Source organism: Arachis duranensis, chromosome 3, assembly GCF_000817695.3.
Source record: "Arachis duranensis cultivar V14167 chromosome 3, aradu.V14167.gnm2.J7QH, whole genome shotgun sequence".
NCBI classification, from domain to species: domain Eukaryota; kingdom Viridiplantae; phylum Streptophyta; class Magnoliopsida; order Fabales; family Fabaceae; genus Arachis; species Arachis duranensis.
In genome coordinates this window covers 20,064,659-20,075,787 of record NC_029774.3, presented here as the reverse complement: position 1 = coordinate 20,075,787, position 11,129 = coordinate 20,064,659, and the positions used below count along the sequence as shown (strand labels likewise).

General features: G+C 33.4%; 1 protein-coding gene across 1 annotated transcript; it reads left to right on the top strand.

Annotated features, from left to right (window-relative positions):
• Positions 1-368: 368 nt before the first annotated feature.
• Positions 369-10,987, top strand: LOC127745454 (uncharacterized; the record flags this gene model as incomplete). Its single annotated transcript, XM_052258178.1, has 3 exons — positions 369-421; positions 571-700; positions 10,556-10,987. Coding segments are annotated over exons 1-3 (615 nt in total), but the record flags the coding sequence as incomplete, so codon positions are not given.
• Between the last annotated feature and the right edge of the window lie 142 nt (positions 10,988-11,129).

Genomic DNA, 11,129 nt, shown 5'->3' with positions numbered 1-11,129 from the left:
CATCGACAAGTTCACGGTGAAGTGCACTTAAATGCAGGAGACGTTCAGTCACCTTACCACAACTTGGTGGAGTACAGCATCGTTCATGACCCGCACTCGACATTTATTTTTTGATGTTGAAGGATGGCAGAGGCAGGGACCGATGGTTTTCGAACATTCTACAGAGTTTGTACATACATTGGACCAGGCAGGCCGACCATGTGCTACGATTTGATGTGGTTGCATACCCATGACCATCACAGGCTTACTTAAAGTGGTGGCATCAGTATGGGAGGATATTCTTATTGTCGGAGCTCTTTCTCGGAGACCCCAAAGAAGATCCTATCTTGACCTAGGCGACGCAGAGAGATCTAGGTTGAGTACCTGAGATGGATCAGGTGCCAGATGTTCCTGACAGATTCGAGTGGATAGGAGATGTCGTGTTGGTACACGAGCCAGTAATCGTGAGTGGAGGTGGCTTGATGATGCGATTGACGCCATGAAGGGGAGGGGTCGAGGTCGTCAACAAGGTAGAGGACGCGGTCGAGAGGGAGAGATGGATGGATGTCGAGGTAGATGTTGACATATTAGGAGAGCCGAGTACGACGGTGGTGATGTTGGGGATGATGGTGGAGATGACAGCAGTAGAGGTGATGATGAGAGTGGACCTGGAAGTAGTGGTAGAAGTGGTGGCGGAGGTGATGATAGTGGGGCGGTGGAGGTGGTTTAGAGTTCAGATCTGATGTCGGTAAAGGTGATGGGGTTTTTGGAGGTGGTAGAGGTGGGGGTAGGATTGGTCTTCAGTGTGGTACATTAGGGTTAGGGGATGGTGGAGGGGTTAGGGGTGATGGGGATTTGGCAATTATTTTGTTGGGTTTCCTGACTGTGATATGTCTATGCATGAGAGTCAGACATTCATGAGCTCGGGTGAGCTCTTTTCGAATTTTCTAGCTAGCGATGGTCTTGATAGTGAGTTCGAAGGATCCAGCTTCCTGGAGGAGATTAGCGTTATTATCCAAAAGGATGAGGCGGCCTGACGTGGTTCACATGCCCCCGGCCACGAGACACCCCTTGATGTGAACCTAAACGAGCCCCTGTTGTGGACGAAACATTTGCATTGGGTGGCACTCCTCCCTTAGCAACTCCAGCTGCAGCCTTAGATCGTGTAGGTCCACCCCCCAGACCGACTCGATGAGGTACTTTTAGCGCAGAAAGCATAGAGGATCAGGCGCACACGCTGCTGCTTCATAGGGTTACATCTATCTTAATTGTTCGGATGACTATTTAGTTGTATGTTATTAGGTTAGCTACCAGATTGTCATTGTGTTGTTGTATTCAAAATTATGTTAGTCCGCTATGTTATCATGTTATTAGGTTACCATCCTATGTTATCATGTCTTGTATGTTATCATGCTATGTCATTATGTTTTACTTGAAACACGCAGAAAAATATAACTTCAGGATGTTATTGATTGATAACTGTTGAAATTTCACCGTTAAAAATAAAAAGTAAAAGCAACACCATTATGAGAAAGAAAATACCATCATATTAATAACGACAATTCGTCCTACTAGACAATAAACGCAACAACTACATACATCTTGATAAGAAAACACAGAATGCCACAAGCATCCCTAAGCAACAATAAAGCATAATACGGTGGACAACTAATAAAGCAATACGGTAGAAAGTGATACAGGATACAAAAATGAAGGCACAATAATACAGAAAACAATAAACTCCACTGCCTGCGGCAGAACCCCTGGCTCCTCCTCCATATGGACAACTCCGCCTAGTATGACTAAGCTGTCTGCATAGCCCACACCGCTTTAGTCGATTTGGATCGACCTCGTCCATACTAGTGCGAAATCTAGTGCTCCTCGGGCGACTTTCAGATGCACGTCTCTTACTAGGATTAGGGATGATGTTGGCCCATCATATAGTGGACGGAAACTTTTTGGAATCGGGGGATTGAATTCCATCATGTAGACATTAATCATCGTGATGAGGCGATATACGCCGTGGACATAAATTGCCCAGCTCAAGCGGGAATATGTATAGCAAGCAACTGCATGGCGACATGGGTAGTGAAGACCCAATTTAACTTTGCTATCTGTTTCATTCTTTGAAGACCCAATTTGTGTACAACAGTATTCTAAAAATCAACAAAACATAAATTTTATATCCAATAGTTTTTTTTTTCTAATGATGTCTTTGTAGTGTACAAGAACTAGATAATTCTTTTTACTAGCCATGGTGAATTTATCTCAATTCAACACTCTAATTCTATTTATATAGCACATGTTCCTTAAGTAAATCGAATTAAATCAGTTCGATTTAATCATATGCATTGCTTTCTTAATAATTCTTTTATGTAAATCAAATCAAATAAATTCGACTTATATTAATCATATGCATTGCTTTCTTAGTAACTCTTTTATGTAAATCAAATCAAATAGATTCGACTTATATGTACAACATAAATTAAATCATGTTAATTTGAATAACATAATACTTTAATAAATCGAATTATATTATTTTAATTTATACAAAATGAGTGTAAATTTATTTCGATTTACATAAAAATAGAATATAGAATATGCACATAATATTTTTCATTTTAAAAAATCCAAATAATTTTCTCCAATTCATTTGTTTAAGTGATTTGCCCGATTTATTATCTGAAACAACTTATCTTTTAAAACATTTACGACTTTTCAATACTCCAAAATTACATCATTAGAAAAATAAATTATATATCTCAGATAATGAATGATTAGAAATTTTGTGTTGGATATGTACTAAAAAATAAATTGGTTAAATCATTGTTAATAATAAACTGAATTATAAAGTCAAGTCAATTATTGAATCACTTGATCCTTCACAACTCTGTTATATTTGCATTCAATTTTTACAAAATTACAAGATACTGCTAAGTTATTGTCTATGTATATAATTTACAATTTACATGACCAAACCTAAAAACATTCGAGTTACGAACGAGTGAAGCAGTGAGTCAGCTCAGCCCAGACCCCAAATGTTCAAGAACATAACTTTGCGGAGGGAATCGTCAGCTTGTCCACCCCGAAGACTGTTAGTCTCGTTTCCGATAGGAACGAGCTCCGGTGCTGGCGATTCTCCGGCGAACAAGAACCTCATCTGGTTGTGTTTGCTGTTTAGAGAGTGAGAGTTGCTCTGCGTTCCAGCCACGGTTCTGGCCATCCAAAAACGGATCAAGTTACTCATGCTAACTGCTTTTTGTATCACCGATTATGAAAAACGTTGCTCTTGGTGTTGTGGCCCTAGGGATTTGGAAATAGGATAAGTGTGTTTTGGCCTTTTGGGGAGTGAGTGTTTTTTATAGAGAAAACCAGAGGCTGTAGGCTGTAGCAACAAAACAAGTGGTTTTCCTTATGTGAGAGTAAAAATGTGGCTAGAGGCTAAAAGGATATTGAATAGTTTGAATACACCTAAATGGTTTTGGTGATGGGCCATTGTGGTGGGTCCCATTTGTTTATCTGGACTTTGGAAATGCTCTAATATTAACAAGGTTCTTATTCTAAGTCTAAAGTTGTATTATCTGACCCAAAAAAAAAAAATCTAAAGTTGTATTGAATAATTTTACTAAGAATTTATTAAAAACATTTAACTATAATTAAAAATCCAAGCTAATCATTTGTCACGAAAAATATTTAACATTTAATAACTATACCAATTAATTTTATATCATAGTAGGTAGCTGATTGTTGGGATTTGGGAAATTTGAGTGAAAAATGGAGGTTACATAAACTTGGGGTCTGGTGAGTGGTGAGTGAGTTCCGGAAATGTGTGAGAGAGGGTGAAAGGTCAAAAATCAAAATACAGGAATAACAGGATAGCATAGTACTAAAACAGGTGGCGGGCTTATCCCAAAACACATGCATCATGGATGACTAGGTTCAGATTTACAAGAAAAAATATCAAATTTATTATTTTAATATTATTTTTAGTTTAATAATTTAATAATATATTTTAATTTATATTTTAAATATTAATAATTAATTAATAGATAAAAAATAAATTTTTATAATTTTCTAATATTTTTTATTTACAATGCAAAAAATTTAGTTTTTCTCTTTCACATTTTTTTTTTGTGTTCTCTATAGTGATTTATATTGATCATGGTATTTAAAATCTATAACTGGCTAGCTGTTATTTAAAAAAGAATTAGATGAGTAAATAGTTAAATTAGCCTTTGAAAGATTACTCATTTTTTAAATTTGTTCTCAAAAAATTTTTAATTAAATTTATTTTTTAAATATTTTAAATGAAAAAGTATGAGGAGCCAATAAAATATTTATACAATGTGTACAATGGAGATTTATGGAGTATTAGAGATATAACTATTAGTGTTACCTTCTCCTATTAGTTGAAGTTTTTGGGATGAGTGGTATTATGACATGGTATTAGAGCGCTAGATGTTTAAATTTTTGGAAAGATATTTATTATCCTAGTACTCGGATGGTTATTTTCATTTTGTAACTCAATAGCTCATTGTACACATTGTACAAATAGTCCATTGTCTCCCAGATCCATTTTAAATTAGTCATGTTAGACCTTTTATCACTTTCATTGAATTTATTCATGTGATACATTAAGTAACATTACAACACACACCTAGTAATCCTAACTTCTAATTAACTATTAACATAATTAATTTATAAAATTAGATCAGATTAATTTCAAATTGAGAAATTCTAATACCTCAAATTCTCTCCTCAATTAGGTTTTAATTTGATCTAATTTTATAAATTTATTATCATAATAGTCAATTAAAATTCTTAGATGTGTGTCACATTAGTAAATTTTGACATCATTAACAAAAAAAGTGACGAAATGACTAACATGACTAATTTAAAATTTTTAAAAAATAAATTTGATTAAAAAAAATTTTCGGAGACCAATTTAAAAAAGAATAATTTTTTAGAGATTAATTTAACTATTTACTTAGAATTATATGTAACTGAAAGAATTTATTAATTTTGACCATTATTTTTAGTATTAATTTATTTTTTTAATTTAGCAATATATTTTAATCTATATTTTTAAATATTAATAACTAATTAATAATAAAAAATAATAAATTTTATTTTTTTATGATTCTATCGATATATTTGAGTTAATATTTTGATCTCTAAAATTGTATTTTCTCTAAATTTTAATTTTTTAATTTAATTCAAAACTTGATATTTATAATTTATATTAATTCTTTTAATATTTCTTTTAACAATATGCTAATGTAACATACTGTAGAGAAAATATATTTGACAATTACTAACAATTTAAATTTTTCGTTGCAGAAAATGTTCTATTTTAATAAAGATAATAAAAAAATTATCAAACGTGTAATATTAAAAAATATAGAGAGGTCTTAAAAGAAAACGAAGAACAAATTGTACTATGACTATTACGATTTAAAAGAGATGATTGAATAAAATATTGAAAAGCGCTCGCTAAGAATTAGTGCGGATCATTGTAGATGGTTCCTTGATTATCGCAATAGTGATGACACATCGGTATAGTATTTTTAATTCGTAATAGAATAAGTCTATTTATGTTGCATTGAGTTGGTCAAAAATAGTGTCTAATAACTCTTACTTTCGATGACATGATAGGAGAAGTGTAGAAAAAATACAGTGAATCGATCGAAGCAATTATACACTCACACTGACGGTTCGAAAAGTTTGGCAAGATGTAGAGAAGAAGAGGTAATTTACGTTTGAATTCATTTTTTGAACAATCTCTTCATCTATATATTCACTTTTTAAACTATGTTATTATAGTCGGAACTACAAGGGAAAAAAGTTGGTAGAGAAGAGTTATGGATCTTAGTGTACGAATGACGTGGTGGCTCCAATATCCAAGAAGAAGCTCGGACCATTGGTGTAAGTAATACGTTGAGAATCATTATGTTGTTTTTCGTTGGTTTTAATTATAAAATTATGGTGAAGGTCTATGTGGTTGTGCTCTAGCTCGTAAATGCTTATGTTTGCTTATCTATGTGTGTAGGAAAGAATGGTGGAGATTGAGTAACATGATGAATCCTCTAGACTATTATCTCAGAATGATTCGCTTGCTCAAGCTCTCATAAAAGAGCACCCGAGTAGCGTACGTGGTGTGGATTTCGAACCAACTTCTAGTCAACTCTTTGGTACGACTTCGCATCAGCTGGGTGATGGAGTTCAAAGAGAAGAGACCCAAAGGGTGCTGCTTGAACTACAAGCAGAGTTGGCGACCGAGAAATTAAAAAGAAAGGTGAAGTGTCAGCATCTTTCCTATATTTTCTTAGTAATTTAGATGTGGATTTGTGGAGTTTTTATGAGATTTTGGTATTTTAGACTATCATGGATGCTACTTTGAGTTGCACTGTTATTTTGATAATTTCAGAAAAAATCCAGACAAGTATGATAGAATTTGAGCAGAAGAAAAAGGAAGAAATTTGATGCCGCCAATCTGGTGCTAAACGCCAATGCTCGACATTTAGCGTCATAAGCCTAGAAGTTCATGCAAGCTCTCTGTTTGGTGGCGCTAAATGCACGACGCGACGTTTAGCGCCAGATGCTTCGTAAAGTGTGCCAATATCATGCGCTAGTGGCGCTAAACGCCACTACCTGGCGTTTAGCGCCAGGTACCCAGAAACATTGGAAAAGGTCTCTATCCAGCGGCGCTAAATGCCACTACTCGGCATTTACCGCTAGTAGCGTGTCCTCAACTCTCCACGAAAGGCTTAATTTAGTTTTTAATTAACTTTCTTATATAGTTTTTAGGGTTTTAGATTTAAAAAATTAGAAAAATTAGAATTAAATATAAAAGGAGACAAGATTCAGTCCTACGGGCTCTCTCTTTTCTCTTTTTTCTCATTCTGTACTTTTACACTTTTCACTTGAGGTTTTTCTCTGAGTCATGAGCAACTAAACCTCTACTGTTATGGTTAGGAGCTCTATTTATTTTAATGGATTAATACTATTGTCATTCTACTCTTAATCAATGCACTTATTTAAATTTAAGGATTAATTTCATTCTTTATCCTAGGAATTTGAGTATATTAGAAGATAATTCTTTTTCTAATTGAATTCTTGTTGAATTTTGAAAAAGTTAAATCACTTGAATAACATCTTGAAATCAATTTCTCATAATTCTCTAATTTATTTGGATTTAACGGGATACGTGATATATAATCCCCTTATTTTTGGGTATTTAGGGTTTGTGTGGTTCATAAACTAGAATTGACTTAATCTTCTAATTTAAATTAAGTGACCAAGAAATTTGTGGTTGATTGAGTTAGATGAGATTAAATTACTAAGGGATTAGAATTTAATCACTTAAGGTTCACCATGAATTGAATATTTGCTTGACTAAAGTAGTTGATAAGAATTGTTAATTCGAAAATTTAAACATTTCCAAAGCTTTAATTGTTTTCTCATATTAACTTCACCAACCATTCACTATTTGCTTTCTTGCACTCTCTAAATTACTGTTTTATGCTACTTAAATTTGAAACAAATCAATTTAGTTTATCTGACTAGTCTAATCACTTAACTATTGTTGCTCAATCCATTAATCCTCGTGAGATCGATACTCGCTCACCTGAGTTTATTACTTGGTACGATCTGATGCACTTGTCGGTAAGTTGTGGATAAAATCCACACCAGAAGGCAGTGGAGGATGAAGGAGCAGACGAGAAGACAAAAAAGCTGGCAGTAGAGGATGAAGTAGCAGTCGAGAAGATAAAGATGCAGGTAATGGAGAGTACTCTGAGATGTCTAATTCAAAAGCAAGGTGGGGAGCTACCACCAGGTATCGCTGCATGGATGAATTTCTTTGAGGGACAGAGTAGAAAATAAATCTTAGGATTAACTATTTTTTTAAAAAAAATATACACTATTTTAAAGTTGATTATGCAACTCTTAGTAAGGATACACTTTATTGATATTTATATAAATATATGAATTTTCTTAGTTTTTTTAATACCATTTTGCCATCAATTTAGATTTTTAGATACAAAATAATAAGATTTGTAATATTAAGAAAAATTCCAAAAATTGACAAATAAAAAATATACCTAGTACATTAAAATTAAAAACAGTGGCGATTTGCGATGCAAAATGTAATAACGTCAGAAAATAAATTTAAAATTCTGCGGTATCAAATAGCGCCTGTTACTAACCGGCTACAAATAAATTTGAAAAAAATAACAGTCTCAAATAGCGGGGTTCATGACCGTTGGTAAATATTGCCGCAAAATCAAATACCCGTACCTAAACCACAATATTTATCGAACTACTGGTATGCCATTTTGTGACAGTTTTTCCCAAAAAAATGACGTTATTCGGCATGTCTCTTGCAATGAACGCGTCAATGTGAATAAAATTATCCCGTAACAGGTTACAATTTATCCATATCAACAAGAATAATTAATTTTAGAATTCACAACTTAAAAAATATGTAAACATATGAATTAATCATCGTCAATGAAAATTAAACTCGTAATATATATGTGTGAATGTTATTAGGGGTGGCAACATGTACCCTACCCGCAAATACGGTTGGATCTGGTAGGGTTGTCAACCCAATCTGTAGAGAGTATGGTAGGGTGAGGATTGAGCCTCAATCCTACCCGACCAACTTGCACTCTATATATGTATATGTTATATAATTATATAAAAATATGTTTCAAGTAGATGTTGAACCAAAGACATCTTACTAAATACAAAAGATCATTAGCCACTAAGAGAAGATCATTAATTGATAATTTAATTTTTTTTATATAAAAAATCAGTTTTATATTAATTTATCATCAAACTATATAATAATGTTGCATCTTTTTTGTAACCTGCAAGTAGAATTCGATACCCGCGAATTAAGAACAGATAGAAGTAGGGTTGAGATATTTTCAACCCACAAGTAGAATAAGGTGTTTATATAAAAATTTCAACGCGAGAATAGAGTTATGGTTGAATCCAAATTCTACCCTACCCATTATCACCCCTAAGTATTGTATAGTAATGATAATGCTAAAAACGGATTCGAACCGACTAAAAAAATAACCCTAATGTTATGAACTACCAAGAAAAATCAATAGAAAACTATATTTTTTGGTTTGTTTCAATTTTTTTGGAACTATTTGTTTCAATATATATACATGACGTCTCTATTTAGACATATGTACCAAAATATATATTAGACGTAATTTAAACTATATTAGTGAATTATTCCGTGCGATGTACGGGTATAGTAAGTTTAATGAAAATTATTCATTATGAAAGTGTTTTTATGTTAACAATATATGTATGAATGTTCTATATTAAATTAGATTGTTTAGTGAGATTGACCACAATTTTAAGATTCTGATTTTATCTTATAGTTTTGACTTTTGTTGGCAGTTTTAATATCTTTAAATAAGTCGAAAGAGGAAGCTATTGTTTAAAATAAAAAGATAATAAAATATATATATAATCAAACTAATTTGGTGATGGTACTGACAAAGTTGTTTTAGTGTGGTAAAATAAATTAAAGGAGGGCAATATTTATAATGTGAACAACTATCATGACTTTCACAAAAAAAATCAATAATAATTAGGAAGAACATAAAGATAATCATGGTATATTAGTTGAAAAAAAATCATGATAGATGATTGAAATTATAAGCAATGATATTGTACACACACACACAAAAAAAAAACAAGTAGAATGTACTAATATAAGTGACACATGTAACTAAATATGAAAACAAAATAATGATGTCAATAGTAAAGTAGATAAAGAACTATAGAATAGCAAAAAAAGAACAAAAATGTATGATTTAGAGAAAGGTTAAACTATCAAGTGGAGTACAAATTCATTAAAACAAATTAGTATAAAATAAGTTCCAAAACATTAATTGAGCTATTTTATGTGTAAAAATGAATGAGAATTCACTGAAACTAATCCAATACTTTGAAGTAACAACTAAATATATAATTGTGATTAATACTACAAAAATTATATACGACATGAAAGTGTTAAATTGTGTTTAGGAATATAAATTTGAATTATCAAAACAAGTTTAATATTAATGGATATATAGTTGAGTGCATTGAGTTATAATAACTCGCTTTATGTTTAGGCACACAGAATGATACATGTATACAAATAGTTATGTATTTATTAAAAAAAGTCTGATAGAAACATATTGATTAAGCTTGAGCACGGCTTACCATCCTCAAACAGATGGTCAATCTGAGAGGACGATCCAAACACTAGAGGATATGTTGAGAGCTTGTGTTTTGGACCAACCGGCGAGTTGGGATCGGTATATGCCATTGGTGGAGTTTGCATACAATAATAGTTATCATGCGAGCATCGGAATGGCTCCGTATGAGGCCTTGTATGGGAGGAAATGTCAATCTCCGCTATGTTGGTATGAAGCTGGAGAGAAAAGCTTGTTAGGGCCGGAAATGATAGCTGAGACTACTGAACAAGTCAAGAAAATCCGAGATAGGATGCTTACGGCGCAAAGTCGTCAAAAGAGTTACGTAAAAGAGTTATGCCGACCAGAGGCGAAAGCCCTTAGAATTTGAGGAAGGGGATCATGTTTTTCTTAAGGTTACTCCGACTACGGGAGTAGGTAGGGTGATTAAGGCAAAGAAGTTGAATCCTCGATACATTGGTCCATTTCAGATCCTGGAGAGGATTGGGCCGGTGGCGTATCGGATGGCTCTACCACCTCATCTTTCGAACCTGCACGACGTGTTTCACGTGTCGCAGCTTCGGAAGTACACTCCTGATGCTAGCCATGTGTTGGAACCTGAGTCGGTTCGGTTGAGGGAAGATTTGACGCTTCCAGTGGCTCCAGTCAGAATTGATGATACTAGTATCAAACGGTTGCGTGGAAAAGAGGTTTCATTAGTCAAAGTGGCATGGATTCGAGGCGGTGTTGAGGAACACACTTGGGAACTTGAGTCGGAGATGCGAACGGACTATCCGCATTTATTCTCAGGTAATTGCACTTGAATTTTGTGGGCAAAATTCCCAATTAGGTGGGTAGAATGTAAAACCCGGTTAATTAACGGCTAATTAAACCATAAATGAGAATTTATTCTAGAAAGCCCAAAATGTGATTTTTGTGGCT